The sequence below is a fragment of the Penicillium samsonianum genome (genome assembly GCF_028829775.1).
Source record: "Penicillium samsonianum strain IBT 33392 chromosome Unknown utg000005l_segment0_segment0, whole genome shotgun sequence".
Classification (NCBI taxonomy): domain Eukaryota; kingdom Fungi; phylum Ascomycota; class Eurotiomycetes; order Eurotiales; family Aspergillaceae; genus Penicillium; species Penicillium samsonianum.
In genome coordinates, this window is record NW_026643263.1 from 1,474,641 (window position 1) to 1,498,472 (window position 23,832).

Below are 23,832 nucleotides of genomic sequence, written 5' to 3' on the forward strand. Positions count from 1 at the left end.
GCAAGTCTCAAGTCATGCGACAGCAAACTAGAAACGAATGGACACAATGGACGCAAAGGACGCCAGAGCCCGTGGAAGCTGCAAGGCGCGATGAGGTGTTTAGTTATCTGGTCAAGGCGGAGACGCCCGAGCTGTCTGGGCCTGTTGGCCTGAGGCGCCAATCTGGACTTTAAGCACCTCCGCAGCTTGACATAGGGACATGACATCCACAGCTGTCCCTTGCGAGCCATTTACGACTTTATTCATTCGATCGAGCTTTGATTTTTTCCCTTTTTGCATAGGTTTACAACATGAGCGGTTCTAGCGACAATAGGTACGCGTTCTCTATCCCAGAACACCACGCGCTTCAGCTTCGCTAACTGTTACTGCCTTCCTAGATGGCGGGGTGGACCCAGTCGCCAGGCGTCGCAGCGCAACTCGAACAACCGTGATAAATCAGGAGGACAGGGAAGCGCACGCGATAACAATGCTGCTTGGGGCGCATCCAACCCTCCGCAGGAACAGCATGTCCCTGTACGGGGGTTCAACGCCGCAGAGGTTAAGAACGTTCTGAAACGTATGTATATGCACCTAATCTACAAGTACAATGGCTGACCAAGCTTTTGCGATACAGCAGGATCATATGGTACGCCTTATCGCTGCCTCCATATCTACTCAAGCCTAACCTGTGCTCCATTGATACAGAAACCAAGTTGTCGACGCCCTACAAATCTCATTCTAAAGACGGTCCTACCCAACGATCTACTGCCTGGGGTCCCAAGGGTACAGTCTCCCTTCGATCACAGCATACCCTTGAACAAGCAATAACCATATCTACAGCGCAAAACATGGCGAACGGGAAAGACTTCTTCCTGGAGCTTCGAAAACAGATTGCTTCGCTACAGCGAAGCGGTCCTCCTGTCGGCGGCTGATCACGACGGTTACAACTTGATTATCTCAAAGTACTTGCATTGCACAGTCGGCCGGTCGCGAGTTTGGTTCGTTTTCATGGGTTGCAACGGCGCATCTTCGATACCCTACTGTGGAGGATACATAGGTGATGAGTGGACTCGGAGGTTACATGGCATCGGCGTCTCTGATGATTCTAGGTCTTACATGTCCATAATGCACTATGACTCCTTTTATTCAAAATTTATTTATTACAATTCAGGTGCTGCATTAAGAGATCTATAGGGATGAGATTGCATTATGTTACACGCGCTATTATACATAGAGGGCTATTTCACTAATATACAAGCAGATATTTATCCAACTACAATAATCACTCTTTGATCCAGCCTCCTGGGCCAAGGATACCTCCGTCATCAGCCTTCGGGTCAAGGGTCCATTTCCGCAGAGGACGACAGCTGAGGTCAGATCGGAAGCCAGCCTCGAACATCTCAATTCCCGCCCACCCAATCATGGCCGCATTGTCTGTACACAAATATGGAGGCGGAGCAACGATCTTGATGTGGCCAAAGCCGCGCACTTCCAAAAAAGAAGTGAGCACTTTCATGAGGAACTGGTTAGCGGCAACACCACCACTGACAACGAGGGTTTTGATGTCATCCTTGCCATTATTGTGCGGCCGCAGAGTCTCCAGAGCGATAACGGTGCGCGAGGCAAGGTGCTCAAAACAGACGCGCATGGCTTCCCGACCTAGGTCGACACGCTCTGCATGCGATACCTCAATATTCGTACCGTTACTTTGAACGATCTTCCCGACCATGCTCGAAATCGAAGAAAAGCTGAACTGCATGATCCGCGTATTCGCAAATGGAGTAGTGAGAGACCAGCCCCATTCGCTTACGCGCTTGGTTATTTCTTTACCCCGAGATCCTGGTGGCGAGTAATCCTCGAAATCGGCCTTGCCATTCGGAAAGACGAATTGCTCCAGATTCTTGCCGTACATGGTACTTTTAGCTTCCTGAAGCAAAGAATCAGGTAGGATATCTCGTGCGGATTTATCGAGTGCCTCTCCAATAGCTATATCTTCGCTTGTAGCCAGAATTCTATGGTCTGTAAGGCCTTTGGATTGAACCAGAGTCGTATGGCCGCCAGAGACGAGAATGGACAGGAAAGGGAATTCAGGCGCTGTTGCGGGTGGGTCGGCCTTGGCTTCATTTTCCAGACATGATACGAGTCCCGGTGTCAAAAGATGTGCCTGCATGTGGTGCACTCCGACCATGGGGATCTGCCATGCAACCGACAGCGCTTTTCCAGTGTCGAGGCCTACAGACAGATTGGACCGCATTCCGGGGCCTCTTGTGGCGGATATGAAATCGGGGAGGCGGCGACGGGTCCCATCTACCAGTTTGAGTCCATCGCCTGTTTTTGACTCCGGTAGGTAATTAAGGGCTTTCTGTACAAGGTTCGCGAGGTTGTCTTGGTGGGATTCGAGGGCGATGATAGGGTGAATTCCGCGATGCGCGCGCGTGTCGGCTGTTACATTTTCAAGGAAATGGATTTTGGCTGCGCTTCCGGAGACTTTCTTTGTTTTCTCGACGATGGCTACTGATGTATCGTCACTGTTGGTGGCAATCAATTAGTTGAGTGGCTTGTTGTTCTTTGGGCGTTGATCTCCGCTTACCATGACGTTTCGATTGCCAACGTGAGCAAACCACGGCGGGAGGTCAAACATCTCCTCGCATTCAGCGCCGATCTGCGAAAAGTCGCAGCAGGAGCAACTGAGAATAACATTGGTAAGATGCTCGATGTTCGAGCGGCGACAGGGGCGAAAAAGATCGGACGCGCACGGGCCGGAGAAGCCCTCAAATGGAGCCCTAAAACAGGTACCAAAACAGCAATCTATAACTAGTGATCTACAGAGTACTCCATACTGTCGCAAAGAAAGCTATCTATGAATCTTGGGTTTACTTGCAATTGGAATTGAGAATGTCAATATAGGGTCGAGGACACCGTTATATTTGCAGTAACGAACGACTAGGTTAAAATATACTCAAAATCAAAATCATCAATCCAGGTCCCATCATAACGTCATAAATATATTGTTCCTCCAAAACACTGATACATTGTTTTCCTTTCAACAAAATGTGTGGTACGCATCAAAGGCCGAGGCAGCCCAGGTGAATAATACTGAGGAGTTCTGGGCCAGCAAAAAGCGCGAGAGGCAGCATAATCATCCAGAGAACCATAGGCTGGATGAACACATTAATGCGCCGTTCTGTCATTTCTAGGACTTCACCTTGCAGTTTGAGGATGTCGATTGTCGGGGGCGCAAGATGCTGTGCGGATAGAGGTGATCAACAAGAGGCCCGGGTACATGGCGCGGGATCATCGCAAAAGCAAGGCGTAAACCCCGAGTCATTCAGAAGCACCTGGTCGTTCCCCATTACTCCAGCCGTGGATGGTCATTAGTGATACAGATCTCGAGCTTGATCTCACTGTCGGACCGTCCATCGCCGTTCTTCTCGTGACATCTTCATGTGCTTGCCGTAATACTCGTCTGGATTCTCAATTGGCGTCACACAGTGGACAGTTGGTGTCACTTGGAATTGTATACGCTTGTCAACAGTGCCGGCGCGCGAGGACGACTGCTTCTTAAGGATGCTCTTCGATGAACAAGAGTTTGTGTATGCATAGCTTGGAACTTGCAATGAAGAGAATCTCATGCTGGTCGGGCTCGCCGCGGAGATTGGCGAGACAGGCGTGCGAGGAAGAGCACTTGGTGACTTGAGTGATAGCGATGGCCGAGGGGCATTCTGCACAGCAGAGATGCTCAAGGACAGCTTTGGCTTGACGACACGGGCAGTGGCTGTGTACATTATGACGGATGAAGAATCCACGATAGTTGAAGAAGTTTAAGACAACAATGTAGTTGATGTTATTTGGATTTGGTTTTCACAGGGAAACTTTGATCAACAAAGATATCCGAGTAGGCAAGGAGAGAAACAAATTATTGACGTAGATGTAGATAAGGAGTTGAAGAACTTGGGCCAGCCAAGACAAGACGTAAGACGAAAATAGAATGGGCGAAAATAGAAAAAAATAGGAAAATCTCAAACAATATGCAAAACGTAGTCTCCTGGGGGACAGATGAGGGCGGCTATATACACTTGAGTGGGAGAGGGGAACCCACCTTCTGCCTAAGCGCCCACCCCATGCACGACGGTGCACAAATCACCACCATCACACTTGAGTTTCTAACTTGGGAAAGCTTCCGTCCCATCCAACCAATTAAAATCCCCACAGATTGGAACCCCCGTCTAGTGTGATGTGACGGATTGTTAGGGTTCGACGGTGGGGGGTCCAATATGCTCTGCAGCCAACTGCACTTGGAACCACACCCTAGTCTTCCTGTCCATTTGATTCGAAACTCTCGACCGACTATCACTCAATAGGTGAGGAAGATCGCACTTCCATCAAGTGGATTCCTGCATTATTGGGTGATATCCCCGCATCATCACAGTGATTAGCAGTCACAGCGAAAGCTGATTGGTTTAAATATTGGCAGGATTGTTTCGACGTACTAAAATTAGATATCACATGGGTTTGATGCCGCTATCAACTATTTTTACTCTTCAATTGAGTGATGAATGACATCTATCCTTAATTAGAAGATACACAGTAAATGCAGTTGCAGTTGGTCACATTTGGTGTGGCTTTTTGGCCAATTGACCTCCAGTCCTTACAAGATAATGCTCATATATGTTGTATGTTACATTCTTCTTGCGTGATCATCCTAGTGACTTTATTCCTAATTCTTCAAACAGAGCACGTATGCTGTACGATGTGATGCTTGAGCATGTGTTCTATTTATAGAAAGTGCCTATAAGATCGACAACGCACAATTGACATACATACGGAGTACGGAGTTCTTACATACATTTACATGATTAGGACAACGCCAGGGGAGGAAGTGTTTGATTTTATGAGACGAGCGGCTAGCTCTATCCAAGTATATGGACCTATGACTGGACTCGGGATTGGACGGTAGGAATGACATCAAACGCAGACATGCAGGACAAGGACATGGAGCAATCATGCACAGAATACACAGAAAACTTGGAATAAACTTATTGACTCAAGCTCGTATGAGAATAGCGGAATCCGTAGCATCCTAGTTGGGGGCCTCGGAGCTCGGGTTGGGAGGTGGGGGCTTTCATAGCTAGTTGGTAGGATCTCCTGTTTGTCGTGGAAGTGACTGGGGCTTGAAGGGCTTTCAAATAGGCCGAGGATTGGTTAGCTTATTAGGCATTGTAAATATCGGAAGGGGGATAAATTCTTTGTTTGTATAGACTCTTGAGTTGGGATATTGAGCTGTGATGAGTTGTTATATGCTGTTATAAATGGGTGAAGATATTGTAGATCACTCTTCGAGATTATAGAGGACATACTATCTTTCTTCCCTCCCCCTGAATGAAAGAAATGACAATATATATTGTATAGAAGCTTTTTGTTCCATGTTCATCAACAAGGTGTACAAGTCCCACAAAGGACTCGGAGATGATTCAAGATTCTTTGTGTTCGCGCATTAATCGAAACAAACCAATGACACTTGGAGCTCTATTCTAGATGTATGACAGCGAGGCGAGGAAGGTGGAGTGTATGAGCAAAAACAATGTAGAGGTCGGAAAGAACAATGTATACATAATGTACGCAAGGGTATGATGGGATCTTCTTGAGTTCACCTATGAATAAATAGAAGAGCCCATCATCTCCTTTAAGCAGTTGTGACCCTTGACGAGTTCAATCATATGAGTTTAGTATGACCAGTTGGGACTTGGAAGGAGTATTATGTCCTCGGGCTCTGGGTTATAGAGTTCAAGGACAAGCAGGATGTACCTTCACGAAGAATCGCGTAAGCTCCACCACTCAAAGGGGATCAAATTTAACATGTAAATTTAGTAGCAGTGATAATATATCAATTTTTCTTATGCTCTTGTCATAGAGTTCTCATCGTTCTACTGTAGGAAAAAAGTACATATCTTCTTCCAATCACTCTCGAATTCTTCTGTTTCTCCTTTTATCTTTCGCTGAGTATCTGGCTTTTGTCTATATGAGTATGACATTGATTTTACCTTACGGCCCTCGGTGGTACTGCCAGGTGTAATGACACTTGCTAGGATAACTTTGTATTCCAACTCTGTACCTTGGATGTACATAGTTTGCAGTAGAGTAGAGATATACTATAGGCCGCATTGAAATTGGTGGTTTATTTTATCTCTCCCATAGAAACGATGGTTTTGCAACATACGGAAATATCGTGTGGAGTTACCCCAGCCCAAGGCAATGGCAGCAGGCTTGGCTCCCGGTGAATCACTTCTGGAGCTTTAAAGGCTCAAGCCCAAGAAAAGTACTTTTAGGGCTGGGAGTTGCGGTGGCGGGTGTTATAGCTACACCGCTACACCCCACTACGCACAATATATAACTTCTCCTAATGATCCCGATTTATATATGGAATAGCGTAGCTGTCGGATTTCAGAAAACTCTCCAACTCTAGTGCAATTGAGTTTTGTGAAAGCTGTGGAGAACCGGGCACTTTAGAAGAATATAGAGAAGTCATAGATATTTCGAATGAACATGAACTGCTATTATAGCAATTCTAGTCGGTTAAATGCAATATTCCATTGCATTATCTGATTGTAATAGAGTGCGGAGAAAAAGGGGGTATAACGGTACGGAGTCCTCCGTACATAAAATCCGGAGTTGAGCCGAGTCTGGAAGGCTTGGGAGGAGAGGAAGGAGAGGAAGGAGAGGGGAAGAGATGAAACTGACCAATAGAGAAGAAATTCTCCAACTTGTTCCCACTGAACTCCGCACCGAACTCGGAGACGCCTTTTCGTCTTTTCGTTAAGAGCTCACCGGTTCCGAAAGGGCCCATGTGACAGGTTCAACTCCCGGTTTCTTCCTGATCATTTTATTCGGTTTCTTTGAAAGTCGCCTGCTGACTGTGTTTTTCGTTTTGCCTCTGTCCCTGGGATGTGGCTGGTTCAGGTCCGTTTATCCCGTGGCTCGTGGTGGCAAACATTTGCCATTCCAAGAAATAACTGGATAAAAAGTTGTTTCTCGAACAATAAGAAAGTCCCATTGTTGAGGCTAATTAAGGGACCTATTTATATTATAGATATTTACTCCGTACGGAGTACATATGTAAGGCGAGAAATGCGGAGATCGGTGAAGGTGAGACTGTGATTCGGTCCGATCTGCCCGGGTAAATAACGCCATAATGAAAAAATAAACCAAGGGGTCGAAAAAAAAATTCAACGTGGCCACGGGTGTATGCGTGGGTTGTATTATTAGAGGAATAAAATATCAAATCTACCTGAGAATACATAATTATCTATTCTAATATAATCTTATGAAGAGAACAAGCCCAGAAACTTTACCAAGTGGGCTCCTTATATTATCATATTTCTATTGACTCAATCCTCCCCTTCTCCACATCCCTCGATCCCTCCCTTCCCCCAGTTTTCTCTTTTGTGCGGTGGATTTTTTTTTTCTGTTTAATACAAGTCAACTTGGATATACACAATGACCAGAGTAACGGAAGCCGTGAAGGAATCACTCCTGGGCAGCACAGAGGAGCCTCAGCTGTCCCACCACTCGCGCTCGAACTTTGTCCGCCACGCGCAAAAGGACGAGAATGGAGATCTCGTCATGAACCAGGAGAACTTCATTAATGCCGTGGCACCTAAGCAGGAGGACTATGTAAGTGTCACCAGGGACTGCAAAAGGGTACTGAAATCCTCGCAATTGCTAATCTGGTTTCCTCCCAACAGCACAAGATTAAGCGCGAACAATATGGCGTCCTTTTCAACGTCGCAGACCGACGGAGAGCTGGCAAGCTGAACATTAGCGACTGGGCCTCCTTCGAAAACCTCCTCGCGAAGCCCGACGCCGAGTACGAGATCGCCTTTCGTCTCTTCGACTTCGATGGAACCGGCAGTGTCAAGTTCGACACTATGCAGAGACTGTACAACATGAACAAGAGTGCTGACAGCATTCCCTTTGATTGGAACTCAGAATGGGCATCCCTGTACGGAGGCCGCTCCAAGTCTCGCCATGACATGACCTACCCCCAATTCGCCCAGATGCTGCGCGGTTTGCAGGGTGAGCGCATCCGCCAAGCTTTCCACATCTTCGACAAGGATGGTGATGGCTTTATCCAGCCCGAGGACTTCCAGCGCATTATTCTCGAGACCTCAAAACACAAACTGTCCGACCATGTCCTGGAGAACCTGCCCACCCTGTGCAATATCTCGACCAGCAACCGCATCTCCTACGCCAATGTCCGTGCTTTCCAGAATGTCATGCGCGAGATGGATATCATTGATTTGGTTGTCCGTGAAGCAACAAAGAAGAGCACCGATGGCAAGATCACTCGTGCCGACTTCCTGAACGAGGCCGCTCGCATCACCCGTTTCTCCCAGTTCACACCCATGGAGGCCGATATTCTGTTCCACTTCGCTGGACTGGATGCGCCTTCGGGACGTCTCTCCCAGAGAGACTTCGCCAAGGTTATCGATGCTTCATGGCGCATCCCCGTGATCGCTGTAGGCCAGGCCTTGACTGCTGGACAGGAAGTGGCCGAGAAGACCAAGACTGTGCTTCACAGCGTTCTCGAGTCTGCACACCACTTTGCTTTGGGTAGTATTGCTGGTGCTTTTGGTGCTTTCATGGTCTACCCCATTGATCTGGTCAAGACCCGCCTGCAGAACCAGCGTTCGTCTCGCCCCGGCGAGAGATTGTACAATAACTCCATCGATTGCGCTAGGAAGGTTATTCGCAACGAGGGTTTCACTGGTCTCTACTCTGGTGTCATTCCTCAGTTGATTGGTGTGGCGCCTGAAAAGGCTATTAAGCTGACTGTCAACGATCTCGTTCGTGGCTTCTTCACAGACAAGGAAACCAACAGGATCAAGTACGCTCAAGAGCTTCTGGCTGGTGGAACTGCCGGTGCTTGTCAAGTCGTCTTCACAAATCCCCTCGAGATTGTGAAGATCCGTCTGCAGGTCCAGGGTGAAATCGCAAAGAATGTCGAGGGTGCCCCTCGCCGCTCAGCCCTCTGGATTGTCAAGAACCTCGGTTTGGTGGGCCTGTACAAGGGAGCCAGTGCCTGTCTCCTTCGCGATGTCCCCTTCTCAGCCATCTACTTCCCTACATACGCACACTTGAAGTCCGACTTCTTCGGCGAAACCGCTACAAACAAACTGGGCGTTGTCCAGCTTCTCACCGCCGGTGCTATCGCCGGTATGCCCGCCGCCTACCTAACCACTCCCTGCGACGTCATCAAAACCCGTCTGCAGGTCGAAGCCCGCAAGGGTGACACCAAGTACCACGGTCTCCGCCACTGCGCTTCCACCGTTTGGAAAGAAGAGGGTCTCGCTGCCTTCTTCAAGGGTGGACCCGCCCGTATCATGCGTTCTTCACCTCAGTTCGGTTTCACCCTGGCCGCCTACGAGGTCCTGCAGAAAAACTTCCCCATGCCCGGTGAGGGCGAGGCCATTACACCCACTGGCCACGTCGAGCCTAGTGTCGGCGGACAGGGCGCCAAGGCGCCTCTGCCTTACCTCCGATCAAGGAACGCGCTCAAGCTCATCCTCGACCTGGATCAGAACATTGGCCGGGTGCAGGTCCCACTGCCTGAGAACTGGCCCAAGTTCCTGCAGGGCTCGAAGTAGAGAGGCTTGCTGTTATCTAGTGAACCTGTTATTTCTGCTCTTTGTTTCTTCATCTTTTCTTTACTAGCGACATGTTTCTCATTTCTCATTGGGTCAAGGCCTATCTTTCCCTCGATTTAGCATGAGATCTTTCTCACTTTTCTTTCGGATTCTTTTCCATGTCCGCCCTCTTCGTGGTTCAGTTGGGCTTGACCTGGGATGTGAACCCCCCCCTTTGCGTCATGATGTCTTCTCTTTCTTCGTTGGAGACCACCCGTGTTTGCATTGTACCAACAGCAGATAGATTTGGAAAGAAGGTGTGTGGGTTGTCTTAGAGGGCTCTGATTGTGGTGTTTCTATCAATCTAGATCTGATTTGGGTTGATATTCTTTTGTTCTTGATGTGAATGTAAGTGTAGACATGTGTAGTCATGGTTGATCCAAGTGGTGTCTAGAGAGCAGATAGATCCTATCCGGATCAAGGAAGTATTTGGGTGTATTTGATCTTGTGATCTGCAATGAACTTCATCATAAGTTCTGGGTTTTTGAATTGTTGATTGAAAGTTCGGGAAAATATGTACATGAAGCACGCAAGCTCGCAAAAGGGTATCGGAATCTACTCCTGAGGAAAGATTTCCTGTACAGGTGATGTTACATGTATATCCTCGAGGATATATCGGTCATGGACAGGGTCCATGTGTGTGGGCAATGCTTGACCCAATTGTCATGGATAGAAGGAAATCCTATCGTGATCTAGAAGACCAATTCGACATCATTGAGACGGCAGTGGCCCAATGTGATGGCGTATATCCCGCACATGACCGAGCCTCAAGACCAGAGGCTCGTTCTTGATGAAGATCAAATTGAGTCCCCATTCAATAGAATCTAAGCTTTCGTGTCGACTCTGTCTTAACAACCTCATCTGTGGCTTTTTCTTCCGAAGGCTGTGTGGGTTGCTTTTGTTCTTTCTCGGGCTCCTGGCGTTTCTCTGTTTGCGACTGGGCGGTCTTCTTCTCATGCCATAGGGAATCCTCGGCTTCAATCTCGCGCAGTACTAGATAGAAATAGTCAGACACCAGCCTTAGAACAGAACTGTCGGATATTGGTTAACACACCCTCATCCCACTCTCGTTCCTTCACCTCATCGCCCGTTCCAAGCAACTTCTCCACATCGACCTTCTCCCCATTCTTGACTCGTGTAATAATCTCCGCTAGAAGCTCGATCTTCGCATCCGTCGTCCGAGTATACGCCGCATAGCCGTTCTTCAAAGTGAGCATGCGAATGGCCTGCGAGCCGATCAGAGTGAACATGATGATGTAGAACGTCGCGGGGTTCCATTCTTTAGATTTCTCTTTCGCAGGATCCTTGCGCGCTCTACCACCCCGAAGAAATCGGGGAATCATTGCCGTCCATACTGACGTGTCTGCGATCTTCGGAAGGCGATCGGAGGTCGAATATGAGCGCCCAGCCGGAGCGCGGCATTGTCTGGTAGCGTTTAATGTAGAAGGAGCAGAAAATATCTGTCTGCTAAGCCCGAAGGGCCTGAATCTGAAAGCCATAGCTTTTGTTTGCGTCTAGCAGCAACCGTCGATCTTCAAAACGCGGGAAAAGTTGAGGTCGTGATTGCCTGAGGCGATAAGGCTATCAACGCCCAATAAGGTATAGCGCTGTTGTTGCTGCGACAACCCTCCGTTTAGAGTCCGGCCGATAGCGATTGCACATCGAAGGCTCGACGCGAGCGATGACCTCAGTACTGCAGCTTCGATAAAACGACCAAGAAAATGGCGGTCACCGTCTTACCGGCCAGCTCTCTAACAGAGTCCGTGAAACAGGCCCTCCGATCAACGACAACATGCTCCGACGCTACCGTGTTGTCCCTCCAAACACTCCTCCGCGGGTCGCCAAAGATGCCCGAGAAACCCACGAAACGCACAAAATCCACTAGAGAACCACCCGCGACACCGAGTCGAGCGAGAAATTCCCGCGCAACGAAGACGAAACCTGCGAATGATGCGGCGCTGCAATCATTGGCCGATCACGAGGCCGCGGCATTGTCGTGTCAGGAGAAGCTGGTCTTTGCTACGGAGGTATTCAATGCCACATTAAAGACCCTCACGGATGCAGCCAAGATATCTACAGCAAAGCGTCAGAATAATACACCCGATACTGCCCATGGCCCCGACGCGGGAATCGCCTCGGCTGCGGAGTGCGCCAGGCTTTCTTTGTCCACACTGCGCACTCTTAAAAATGACGCTGGGAATGACCAGTTCCCGAATATGCAGCTCGAGCAGGGGCTCTGTGTTCTTGCGGGAAAGCTTATCTCTCTGGGACTGAACGATGCGGCATACAAAGAGCTTCGACTTTTGAAGCGGAGAATCCAACAACATCTGGATGGCGGGAAGGCCGGGCAGAAGACTACAGAAGCGAAGGATGCGGCAGACGAAGAAGCTTCGAAAGAACGGATGTCGGATCTCTTGACGTTCGCTCACATCTCGAACGCGAAATCGCTGTATGGCTTGCTTGTTCCCTTTCACTCGAATGTGATGCGGCTATTTGCTGCTGATAGAAGAGCCTCCACAATCCAGAAGGTCTCCCCTTCTTTGCAACTTTCTGATTCGAGCAGCCCTGCTCAAGTCATTTTGGCTGCCCTGAAGGCGGGTCAACTATCGAATGACAAAGCTGCTCTACAACTCCAGCTATTATCGAATACAGTTCTATCGCTTTGCTCGGGGACGTCTTTCTCAAAGGATGAGGCCTCGAACAGTTTGAAGCCAACGACCTCCTTGGCCTTGCAACTACTTTCCCTCGAGGTTCGATGTTTGGGCTGGAAGCTGTCCGGTCATGTCTGTGACGAGAGCAAGGAAGTGTTCGATCCTTTGCTTCGCTATTTTGGTAATTTTTCTCACCGGAGCAAGGGTATTGAGAAAGCCGAGTTTGCTTCAATCTACAAAACGGTTACCCGGATGCAAACATCCATTGCAGAGGTCAAGAAGAAGTCCTCAGAAACACAAAACGCCAACCAGGCAGCCAAGCTCATGACTCTTCTCGGGCAGCTTGCTTTCGACGCGGGCTGTTTTGATGAATCTATGAAGCTGTTCACACAAGCCACCAACCCCCTCTCAAAAACCCAGTCTCTTTCGCTGGCAACAGTTCGGTGTAAAATTGCATCTGTTCATTTCCAGGCTTCAAAGACATCGAAAAAGTTCCTAGATGGAGCTTTGGATTCTGTGTCAGAGGCAACTCAATCCCTAGGGTTGCAATTAAGAGGAAGCGCAAACGACCTAGATGAACTGCTGGTGGAAGCTGCAAGACTCAAGAAGCTGGCTCTTGCTTGGTTCGGAGAGGCTATCACAAAAAGTTCCGAGACTGAAAGCGAGAAGAATGAAGTTGCTAGTCAGATCAGGGAATATCTACAAGCGTTCATCAGGTTCCTCAGACGCTATGTTGGACGCCAGCCAACAGAAGATGGCGATGAAAAGGAGCTCGAGATGTTCAACAAACGCATTTCAATTTCTAGGAGCATCATTCTAGCTGCCATTGATTCGACTGTCGCAATCGGGAAGCTTTCTATCATGTCTCACAGGCCACCTTGGGAAGACATGCTTCCAATTCTGACTGATTGCCATCGCCTGCTCTCGACTATCGAATCTCCCGATGAAAAAGACGCAGAGACAACAGAAAACCTTGGGATGGCACTTGTCAAGCTTTCAAACCTGTTCTGGTCTCGATACATCAAAGAAAAAGAGGCCGGACAGGGTTATCGGGAACTCATACCCCTTCTCAAACAATCTACCCAGCTGCTTTCAAGCTGCTCGCCTTCTCAACGCAACACCGCATTCGCAGCCCTCAAATTCGAGAGAATGGCTCATCTGTACATCGAAGGCAATATGTACATTGAATCAGAGCAGATGTTTCGACAATCGATTGCAGAATACATTCTCTCTGGTACTCTGGACCAGATCGTCAAGAGCAGCGGAGGAAGCAATCCAACTTTGGTCAACCAGGATCCCAAGAGTCCCGGGTTCATGCTTGGCCGTGTATTTTCCGCCCTTCTGAAGATGAAGCTGCGCAGGAAGGGATCTCACCCCTCTGTTGTCTATGATGATGCTGAACTAGCATTCGAACAGAGATGTCTTCTTCTCGAATGGCAGATGAGCTTGCTTGTTGACATGCATAGCTATTCTTCAAACGAAGAAGAGTTCCGCTTGATTCTCGGCTCGGCTGTTTCCTCCCTCCTCGACCTCTACCCCCCTCACGTCTACCCTATTCGCCACTCTCGTGTGATTATCTCTGCCTTGCGTCTTCTACTGGAGCAACCTACTGCCTTGGATTCGTCTTTGATTGAAACTCTGGTGGATGCAGGAACAAAGGCTTTGGATGACGGTTTGCAGGTCCGAGATGATGTTGATCTTGCTTCATTTGCAATCCATATTAGCAACTCATTGCGCATTATCATCGGTTTCCACCGCGGCAAGATTGACGCAAGCGAACTAGATGACACGCTTGCATCGTGGACTTCATTGACGCGCCAGTCCCATGACTGGAAAACACTGCTGCTCTGCATCAATGACACGGATTACTGGGTCTTGCAGTTGAAGGCCCTGGTTGATTATACCGAAATCCACGGGCTTTGGAAGGCTCAACTATGCACCCTGGAACTGATATTGCGTGCCGCGGAGCTCCAGCAATCAGGGGATTTGTCAGACGCCATCATCATTCTGTCGCGCTTGGTACTGCAGAATTGCCGCCTGGGCTACTGCCAAAAGGCAGGTGAACTCCTCTCGCGTGGTGAGCAGTATCTTGCTCAAACCAAGGTTTCTTCTCTTGCTATCATTTCCTACAAAGTTGCACGGGTGGAATATCTTCTGGAGACCGGAGAGCCCGAGAAAGCCGCCGCCGTTCTTTCAGCAGCGCGCGCACTCTATGAAAAGTGCCAGAAGTCAGAACTAAGCAACTTGACTGTCCTATCGAAGATCTCATGGGAAAGACTGGTAGCAGATGCCGCCTTTGTTCAGTCCAGATTGTTCTCCGCACAAGGCTCAGCAACCCAGGCTCTGTACTTCGCAAAGTTGTCTGTAAGGCTCAACTGCCGCATATGGGCCAAGGTTGAGAGGCTAGCCCAAAGAAAGCAAGACAAGATGTTGCCTGCTGCAGGAAGCTCTGATGTTGAGGCTGTTGCTGATGGTATCGCAAAGCTTGATTTGTCTCAGAACGGGTCTTCCCCGGATGTGTCTGCCAGCTACATCCAAGGTGCGCCTTTCTGGCCGCATCTGGGTTCCCACCATACCTGCTTGTTGAACCTCGCAACATTATCTGCCCATCATGGCTTGTTCCAGGATGCTATCTATTATGGCGAGCAAGCGCTGAAAATTGACAAGACCCTTGATGCCAATGCACGGCTACTGGCGGCGCAGACCCAGCTTGGTTGCCATTGGATTCTTAGTGGCCACATGAATGAGGGACAAGATCATCTCTCTGCAGCGGCCGAGTCGTCTAAACGAACCCAGCAAAGTATTGAAACCGTGTCTTTTCAAATGGCGCTTGCGTCTCTGTACAAGACCCAGGGCGCACATGACAAGGCACTCCGTGTTCTCCTTGAAGCAGATAAAATCATCACAGCGGTCACCTCGGCTGATATGCCTGCCAATCTGGAGGCAGCAGGCATGGCAGAAATCGAAGAAAAGATGGACAAGTTACGGGTTAGAACAAGCAGCCGGCGAACCCCAACACCTCGGACCCCAACACCTACTACGACTACCACCACCACTCGGCGGACCCGTGCAACCAGTTCCGCCCCTACCAAAACCACAAAGAAAGCCACAGCTCCAAAACTTACTCTCCCCGAAGTCCAATCTAAATCCCTATTACAGCTCAAAGGCAACATCCTCAGACAGCAAGCTGATTGCCTGCGGGAATTGCGCGACTTTGAGCGATCTGCCCAAACACTTGCAGAAGCCAGACAATTTGCCGTGGCTCGAGAAAGCAAGATCACTCTGGAGATCGGTGAAAGCGAGCATCTGTTGGCCGATGCAATTCGCCGTTTTGCCAGCCATGCCGTGTACTGTGTCTTACCTGAATCTACAATTTCGCTCCCGTCACTCAAAACACCAAGCAAGACGGCAGATGAGCCTAGTTTACCCCCGACAAAGCCGACAAGGAAAACGAGGGCTCCAGCCAAAACAACGCGCACCAAGGCTCAACGAGCCAGTGATGACTTTTCGGTTATGTTGTCCAAAGCGAGCGATTGTCTTGCCAGTGTCTTCTCTGATGCCACAATTCTAGGCTCAACGCTTGATAGCCATGCGGCATCTCGCTTGATGAGTCGGATCTCTATGCTATCGCATGCGACTTCTCCCGGGATCCCAGCGACTCTGGCTCAGTCGCCCGCAAATATGAATGGTAAGTTTTGCGAGGTCCTTTCGATTTGACGTATATCTGACTTTTTCAATTAGAGATCGGACGTGTTGGCGCATTTGCCCGGGAGCGTATGGCGATTGATATCGATCGACAGCTGGCTGATTTTGCCGACCCCTTGTTTTGGCCAACCTCGTTCCCCTCAGCTGTCGAGCTGGACAATGATCTTTGCTCCAACTTCACACAGGATTACGTCGACATTCTGCCCGAAACTTGGAATGTTCTCTCTTTGTCATTGAGTGCAGACCATACTGAATTTGTGGTTTCACGACTCCAAAAAGACCGCTCGCCGTTCCTTCTGCGTCTTCCCCTCCACCGCGGGAACTCAGAAGATGACGATGAAGAGCAGTTCACTTTCGAGGATGGAAAAGAGGAAATGCAAGAACTCATCAAGCTCGCCAACGAAAGTGCACATGCAGCCAAGGCCCAGACGGACAAGTTGTCGAAGAAGGAATGGTGGAAGACCCGCGAAGCGCTCGACCGTAGGATGGAAAGTGTGCTTCAAAACATTGAGAACATATGGTTTGGAGGGTTCCGCGGTGTGTTCTCACCGCTGTCGCGGGAGACTACCGCGCTGGCCCGGTTCGCGAGTACTTTCCAAAGCATCCTTGACAAGCATCTTCCTTCTCGGCAGAAGGGTGGCAAGGCTGCCGGGCCCCGGCTCACGCTACACCAGAATGTAGTGGACTTGTTCATCGGGCTTCGCGATCTTGAAGAGCAAGAAGAGCCCGAAGACACGCTGATGGATCTTCTTTACTTTGTCGTGGATATTCTACAATTCCAGGGCGAGCGCAATGCCTATGACGAGATTGACTTCGACATGATGGTCGTAGATACCCTCGATGCCTTGCGAGGCTACCACGAAGCTGCGCGTGATGAACTTGCATCACGGCCGCCGAGACATACAATCCTCGTGCTCGATAAAGCTCTCCACCTGTTCCCGTGGGAATCACTTCCCTGTCTCCAAGGATATCCTGTTTGTCGCGTCCCATCCCTCGAATGCCTCCGGGACCGAGTCCTCCAATTCCGCAAGGCATCCTCCGGAGCCATCGTTGACCGCAACTCTGGCGCATTTGTCCTCAACCCAACAGGCGACCTACGCACAACGCAAACAACTTTCGAACAAGACCTTTCCAAGTTCAAATCCTGGACTGCAGTCGTACAGCGCGAACCAACCGAAGACGAATTCCGCGACGCGCTGGAAAAGAAGGGTCTATTCCTGTACTTCGGCCACGGCAGCGGCGCGCAGTATATCCGCGGCCGTACAGTCAAGCGACTCACGCAATGCGCTGTTACTTTCCTCATGGGATGTAGTAGCGGCACTTTGACCGAAGCCGGCGAGTATGAGCCCTACGGCACGCCGATGAATTATCTCCATGCAGGCAGCCCCGCGCTTGTGGCTACGCTGTGGGATGTCACGGATCGGGACATTGACCGGTTTACCACGACTGCCTTTGACGCGTGGGGTCTGGTTGAGAAGAAGGATAAGAAGGATAAGAGCCGAGGGCAGGATGTTGGGCTTGACACAGCAATTGCGCGGTCCAGGGGTGCATGTGTGTTGAGGTATCTGAACGGTGCAGCGCCTGTGGTTTATGGAGTTCCGGTGTTTTTAGAGTGAATCTGAGGTCATGTTTCCCTCTTATTGTGTATATATACCTTGGCGTTTTCCCCACTGTGGGCAGCAATCTGATTTGGCTCTTCATACTTCCTCGGTCAGCTACTGGAGAGGTAGAAGTTTAATAGACTCAACAATGTCTACTTGTTATGTTATATCCTAAGGTGCAATTAATAGACTCAAGAATGTCTAGTGCAGTATCTCCAAGCTTTAATATCAAATATCACCTACATACATAGACCATCTATATAATCCTATAACATCCGAAATAGGAAGAATAATCCTATCAAGGTGGACCTTTTCCCCTCATGCGGGACAAACTCCCCCCACCATAAAAACGTCAACGTCTCCCCGTTCTTAGCTTCCTGTTTTCTTCTCTTCCTCTAACATTAGAAGATAACTATATTCTCAAAATGTCCGTCACCACAAACGCAACCATCGCCTCCTTCGGCGGCAAGCTCCTAAAGCTCAGCCATGCCGCCACAACCACAAAATGCGAGATGAAATTCAACCTCTTCTTGCCCCCGCAGGCCCAGACACAGAAAGTCCCCGTACTGATCTACCTCTCCGGTCTGACTTGCACCGCCGAGAACTGCTCCGAGAAGGGCTTTTTCCAGCACAATGCCAGCAAGAAGGGAATTGCCGTGCTGTATCCTGATACCAGCCCACGTATGTGTCTACCTTATCTTTTATTGCATCAATTGGCTACATATTTCCATCAACCCAAGTGACCCGTTGCAAAGTAAAATAAACAAGCAAACAAACAACCAACCAACCAACATAATTAACATACCCATCTTCTAGGCGGCCTCAACATCCAAGGCGAGGACGACGCATACGACTTCGGCTCCGGCGCCGGCTTCTACGTCGACGCCACTAAAGCCCCCTACAACGCCGGCTATAACATGTACAGCTATGTCACCGACGAGCTGCCACAGACCGTCTTTGCTGCGTTCCCGCAGTTGGATGCCAGTCGTGTTAGTATCACCGGCCACAGTATGGGTGGGCACGGTGCTCTCACTTTGGTAAGTTATACACTGTCTGTTATATTCAGGTGTTCGCTATGGCATGTTCGCTATATGGGACAGGAACTAGAAAAACAATACATATCTTGTTGGGGTGACATTTATCTAACAAATCAATCAGTTCCTCCGCAACCCAGGCAAGTACAAGTCCGTCTCTGCGTTCGCGCCGATCACGAACCCGATCAACTGTCCCTGGGGCCAGAAGGCGTTCGAGGGCTACTTCGGCGATGATCAGCAGGATAAGTGGAAGGAGCACGATGCTACTGAGTTGATTAAGAAGTGGAGTGGGGGTCCGCTGGATATTCTGATTGATGTGGTGAGTTGTGTTTTATTTGATTCTTCTTCTCCTTTCTTTGCTGTATTCTGTTTCTTCCACTCTCTTCCATCCATTCTATACCTCATACAACGTCTAATCCATATCCAGGGCACCGGCGACAACTTCTACAAACAAGGCCAACTCCTACCAGAGAACTTCGAAGCCGCAGCCCGTGACGCCGGCATCGCCGGCTTGAATATTCGCTACCAGCCTGACTATGACCATTCCTATTATACCATGGCTACCTTTGCGGATGACCATGTCGAGCATGCGGCCAAGTATCTCTTTGCATAGTGTGTGCTCTCTTCTTAACTCCTAATCTCAAAACTACGATGTTTTACTTCTTACCTTGCGTATATCCTTTGTAAACTGGATCTGATTGGTTCTTTTTCTTAGCTCAAGTGAGCGCCAGGCTGTTAGGTCGATGATTTAAATGGGTCTTGGATATTGAATGACAAGGCATGTCCTAGTTCTGATCGAATCTAATTGGCGTGCAAATGCCATGAGTCTTTATAAAATAAAAAGGAAAGGGGTTCGTTTTTGATTGCATCGTATGATAAGCTCTGTAATTGACATGGCATGGCAAAATCCTCCGTGTTCACTACACATCTTGTAGTATGAGCGTCCTCATTCTCACCAAGATCTGATGGATTCTGGCGGCATCATGCTTCACCGACAACGCCTCAGTTGTGGCTCCAAAGTCCCTTCATCAGATCCTGCCGGCATTGTAAAGAGACGGGTTTCCTGCCCAATGGCTACGATGCCATAAAGCTTTCACGGATGTTGGTAACCACGATGTTGCTTCGAGATAATATCGATGGAGGGTTTAAGAGGTGTATGCTTCTCGCTCTAGACCATAGCTTTGACGGAGTGGAAGATTACATGCACGCTTGACTTTTTGGATGTAAAGATCGGTGATTTCAATGGGCCTGGGGTTTTGAATGACAAAGCAAAGCTGATGCTACATAGGTACCCTAGGTAGGAAGATGCTGCCACATCTGGTAAGCAGAAGTATTCCTTGTTATACATAGAAAGGTGCTCTGTGCGGTTTGCACTTTTTAATAACTTCGTATACATAAAAAGACACCTAAAAAGACACCTGAGAGGAATCTGAGAGCAATCTGAGAGCAATCTGAGAAGAAAGTCTGACATGAAAAGACCACCCACTGGAAAGACTACCAAACGATTATATTTTTCCGACCCAACAACCTAGTTGGTATTATCTCTTTGCTCCTGGCTAGGTTGCTCCTTTGTCTCGGGTTTGTTTCCTCGGTGGGGTACCCAGTCCCAATGGCGACGTTGCTTCGGTTGGGCAGCATCATCTGTATGAGACCTTGTTAGTATATACCAAACGGAGAAATCCAAAAAGAAACCCAGACGAGGGAAAGTGAGATCGTACCAGTTGCTGTACCAGCAAAAGTATCCTTGTCGTGAGAGTCAGTCGGAGCAGACTGGGACTTTTGATTGAGTGGCTCTTCCTTGGGAGGCTTTGCTGCGTCGGGGGACTTGGGTGCGTCGGTTGAGTCGCTTGAGTCTTGACGCTGGCGATGGTGTAACGCGTCGGACGCTCTGCGGAGTAAGTTCGACATGGTGGAACAAATATGTTTCCAATAAATCGACTGAAGTGTTTCGAGTATATTTGGTGATGTTCTCGGAAAACTAACTTCGACAATACCTTTTGCTCGAAAGCCCTCTATATATATTAGACTCAAAACAAGGTGAATGACATCACATGGCCCGATTGGTACTATGTTCTCGTGCTAACCCCTCTTATCCCATATGGTACAGATGAATAAGAGGATCGCCACTACGACCAGTATATTATCGATCACTTTGGGAGCAGCAGGATGAACATAATATGTGGCGAACATCGTGGAAGACACGCAAGTTGGTCCAGGACGCCCGGGTCTGACGTCTCCGAAAGCATATAGCCATGCGCTCTTCCCAGGAATGCTATGGGATTCGGGATCTCTGTCAGGGATATACATGAAGCATGCAGGATGAGTGGAGATATGATCTGGGTTTCCCTGAACGCGAGGGAAGCCTCTCTCTTTTGCTTCCTCTCGCTACGTCTTGTATCTGTTGACTGTAGACTAGTTTTTGGCAGGCTTGTGATTTCTGCTCTTTTTTTTGGGTTGGCTGGACAATACCCATATTCACTATATTCCATGACTTTCAAAGCCATGGAAACAAAATACGCCATTACGTCATTACGTCACTGGCACACGTAGGAATACATAGTTACATACTATCGGGTCAAATGCGGTGTATATGAATATTCATGAATAATTGCGAATATGAATACAAGGGTTATTCATATTCATATTGCTGACTTATCACAGCGTGTGTGTAATGCAAATACGCACCCCTTGGGTATGTGGGACAACAGGTATTTCACCCATCTAAGCTACCAAGATATCGAGACAAAATGAGCTGTCTGCAGATGGTCAGACATATTATTGTATGAACTAAGCCACCAATGAAAGGAGGAGCCATAAATTGTCTCGCAACAGCAAGTGAAGCCTCTTTGTCCCATAAATCCCATGATTCTTTATCATAATGCCCCTTCAGCAACATAAGCCTGCGCATGGTCTCCGCGTTCATGCGATGCCTCCAAAGGCCCAGAAGATCCCTGGCATCGCTAAACACCCGCTCAACTCCGACCTCAGCGGATGGAACAGGCAAATAGTCACGAACAGCCAACGCCATAAGCGGAAACTCAGATGTGTTCATTTTCCACCATTTTAAACACCCATCCCGAGTCCCATCTTCGATCAAGCTCCATATGGGCGGCGGCCATAATTTCTTAGTAGACCCTATAATTCTCTGATGGTTACTGAAAACAACTATGCTAAAAAAAACCCCCGATTCTTGGGGAAGCTTACTCCAAAGGTGTTTACTCAGGTGGGGCTCAATGGTACAATTGCCCGCACAGTGGATGTTGACATGAGGGTAATTCGAGGAATTGGATTGGTCACTGAAGAAGCAATGTAGGTCAGGTACGTGGAAAACCATGATGTAGGGGTCAAGAATGTAACAAAGTGGCAAGCTTCTCATTACAGTACCCCGTCCAACTCATGGCGTCCCTAACGGTTACAAACCATGTCTTCCAATATAGCCAAATGTACTTTCGCTCCAGTTCATTCGACATGCTAAGCAGTGGTGAATTAACCACCTCGATAGCCGAAGCTGCTGGCTTGATGCCACTATGTTATTAGTCTTCTCTTTTAGATACGCATTTATTGGTGACCTTTTGATGACGTATTATGCTTGTCTGAAGGCAGGTGATATAATCACCTTATTTCTCCGTCATGTGACCGGAGGAGTTCCTCATTTCTTCGTGCTAATCCATTCCGTCAATTTTCATCAGTTTCTTCTTATATTCCACCGGTTTCTAGTGATCGAATCCACTCTAGAAGTATCTCGGTTTCCTCGCTTCCGAGAATTGATGAATCGAGAGGTGGATTTAGTGGTGTATGCAGATTGGGTGAATTGCAATCGCCAATTGCATTGCCAGAATCCGACCCTCCCTTTTCACTGTCCTGCCTTACCCTAAAAGCAGTCTGCCTCTAGCGCTCCTCTAGGCCGAATGTTAAACAATTGTTTTGGGAAAATCCTTCCCTTCCATTAACTTTCGGGGCAACATGATATCTCGACTATTCTCATGTCGCAAGAGCCAGCTGCTCCGCCACCGCCAGGTGTTATACCGGATTTCAGTAATCCATCAGGGGGCCTTCACTTCTGGTTGATCGTGACACAATGTATTTGCATCCCTGTTGTCACATGCGTTGTTATAACGAGGCTGTATACCAAGCTATTCGTACAGCATTTGTTTTATGTTGAGGACTGTAAGCACCTACCCGGACTGCGTGACATTTTATCTATGCTAATTGGATGAGGGATGTGTGTAATATCTTGGGTACGAGGACTTGACTCATATAAGTAGTGGATTATTGAAGTTATCATGCTGACTGCAATACTTCAGATCCTAGCAACGATCTGGTTCTCACTTCATCTAGTGTGTACGTTTCCGAACATATTTCTTTGTATAATGAAAATTGACCTTTGTTTCTTCAGCCGCATCTGGAGGTGGGGGATACCATCAATGGGATATCCCGAAGGATAACACGTTTCTTTTTTTTAAGGTAGGTGAAATACCTAAATATGCAGACAATTTGCGTTTACTTACATTCTTGTGCAAAGACCAATTATATAATAAATATCCTATACGGCCCAGTTATTTTGACGGTCAAATTGTCGATTCTATTTATGATCGCACGATTATTCGCAGCATATCGAAGATGGGTTGCTTTTATACACATGTTCAGTGCGGTACTAGTGGCATATACTGTCTCAACATTTGTTGTGAAAATCCGCATTTGCAATCCTATTGATACCTATTGGCTCGGTCCCGAAGCTACTAATGGGACGTGTCTCAATGTGCTGCTGGTCTTCCTTGCCGACACCACTTTCAGTGTTGTCACTGATTTGGTTATCATCGCTCTGCCGATAACACTGATTTCATTGCTCCACCTCTCCCTTATGAAAAAGCTGAGAGTTATTTTTCTTCTGGCGGCAGGTGGTCTAGTGTGTATTGTGACCATTGTCCGGCTGGTATGGGTGATTATATATCAAGACTCAGTTGATAGGACATGGACAACCACGCGCACTGATCTTGTTACCTGTGCGGAAATTGCAGTTGGGATTATCGGTGCCTGCGTTCCAAGTATTTACTTCCTTGTCAACCAGCGCTGCCAGCGCTGCTCTCTTTCCTCCCTAGGAGACAGGGAGGGTGGAACGTGACCCTCGGGTGTCTGCAAATCTACACTCGAATTTTCTTCAATATTTGGCTACTTGTAA

General features: G+C 48.4%; 9 protein-coding genes across 9 annotated transcripts; 5 read left to right on the top strand and 4 right to left on the bottom strand.

The window, feature by feature from the left end:
* Positions 1 to 290: 290 nt before the first annotated feature.
* On the top strand, positions 291 to 911 carry N7471_009474 (uncharacterized protein; the record flags this gene model as incomplete). Its single annotated transcript, XM_057282193.1, has 5 exons — positions 291 to 313; positions 378 to 556; positions 614 to 625; positions 685 to 762; positions 820 to 911. The coding sequence occupies 5 exons, from the start codon at positions 291 to 293 to the stop codon at positions 909 to 911; spliced, it is 384 nt and encodes a 127-aa protein (XP_057133076.1).
* A 350-nt stretch (positions 912 to 1,261) lies between these two features.
* N7471_009475 (N(6)-L-threonylcarbamoyladenine synthase family protein) lies at positions 1,262 to 2,679 on the bottom strand (the record flags this gene model as incomplete). The annotated part of the gene is made up of 2 exons (XM_057282194.1): positions 1,262 to 2,507; positions 2,570 to 2,679. The coding sequence occupies 2 exons, from the start codon at positions 2,677 to 2,679 to the stop codon at positions 1,262 to 1,264; spliced, it is 1,356 nt and encodes a 451-aa protein (XP_057133077.1).
* A 701-nt stretch (positions 2,680 to 3,380) lies between these two features.
* Positions 3,381 to 3,764, bottom strand: N7471_009476 (uncharacterized protein; the record flags this gene model as incomplete). The annotated part of the gene is made up of 1 exon (XM_057282195.1): positions 3,381 to 3,764. The coding sequence occupies one exon, from the start codon at positions 3,762 to 3,764 to the stop codon at positions 3,381 to 3,383; it is 384 nt and encodes a 127-aa protein (XP_057133078.1).
* A 3,709-nt stretch (positions 3,765 to 7,473) lies between these two features.
* N7471_009477 (citrin) lies at positions 7,474 to 9,623 on the top strand (the record flags this gene model as incomplete). Its single annotated transcript, XM_057282196.1, has 2 exons — positions 7,474 to 7,650; positions 7,722 to 9,623. 2 exons carry the CDS (start codon positions 7,474 to 7,476, stop codon positions 9,621 to 9,623), a joined length of 2,079 nt encoding a protein of 692 aa, XP_057133079.1.
* Positions 9,624 to 10,164: 541 nt separating this feature from the next.
* N7471_009478 (DUF5321 domain-containing protein) lies at positions 10,165 to 11,176 on the bottom strand (the record flags this gene model as incomplete). The annotated part of the gene is made up of 2 exons (XM_057282197.1): positions 10,165 to 10,655; positions 10,717 to 11,176. Coding segments are annotated over 2 exons (639 nt in total), but the record flags the coding sequence as incomplete, so codon positions are not given.
* A 207-nt stretch (positions 11,177 to 11,383) lies between these two features.
* N7471_009479 (C50 family peptidase) lies at positions 11,384 to 17,634 on the top strand (the record flags this gene model as incomplete). The annotated part of the gene is made up of 2 exons (XM_057282198.1): positions 11,384 to 16,001; positions 16,055 to 17,634. 2 exons carry the CDS (start codon positions 11,384 to 11,386, stop codon positions 17,632 to 17,634), a joined length of 6,198 nt encoding a protein of 2,065 aa, XP_057133081.1.
* Positions 17,635 to 18,044: 410 nt separating this feature from the next.
* On the top strand, positions 18,045 to 19,266 carry N7471_009480 (S-formylglutathione hydrolase; the record flags this gene model as incomplete). Its single annotated transcript, XM_057282199.1, has 4 exons — positions 18,045 to 18,300; positions 18,436 to 18,656; positions 18,778 to 18,972; positions 19,081 to 19,266. The coding sequence occupies 4 exons, from the start codon at positions 18,045 to 18,047 to the stop codon at positions 19,264 to 19,266; spliced, it is 858 nt and encodes a 285-aa protein (XP_057133082.1).
* A 915-nt stretch (positions 19,267 to 20,181) lies between these two features.
* Positions 20,182 to 20,561, bottom strand: N7471_009481 (uncharacterized protein; the record flags this gene model as incomplete). Its single annotated transcript, XM_057282200.1, has 2 exons — positions 20,182 to 20,294; positions 20,372 to 20,561. 2 exons carry the CDS (start codon positions 20,559 to 20,561, stop codon positions 20,182 to 20,184), a joined length of 303 nt encoding a protein of 100 aa, XP_057133083.1.
* A 2,075-nt stretch (positions 20,562 to 22,636) lies between these two features.
* Positions 22,637 to 23,775, top strand: N7471_009482 (uncharacterized protein; the record flags this gene model as incomplete). The annotated part of the gene is made up of 5 exons (XM_057282201.1): positions 22,637 to 22,820; positions 22,872 to 22,891; positions 22,958 to 22,994; positions 23,050 to 23,117; positions 23,176 to 23,775. The coding sequence occupies 5 exons, from the start codon at positions 22,637 to 22,639 to the stop codon at positions 23,773 to 23,775; spliced, it is 909 nt and encodes a 302-aa protein (XP_057133084.1).
* Between the last annotated feature and the right edge of the window lie 57 nt (positions 23,776 to 23,832).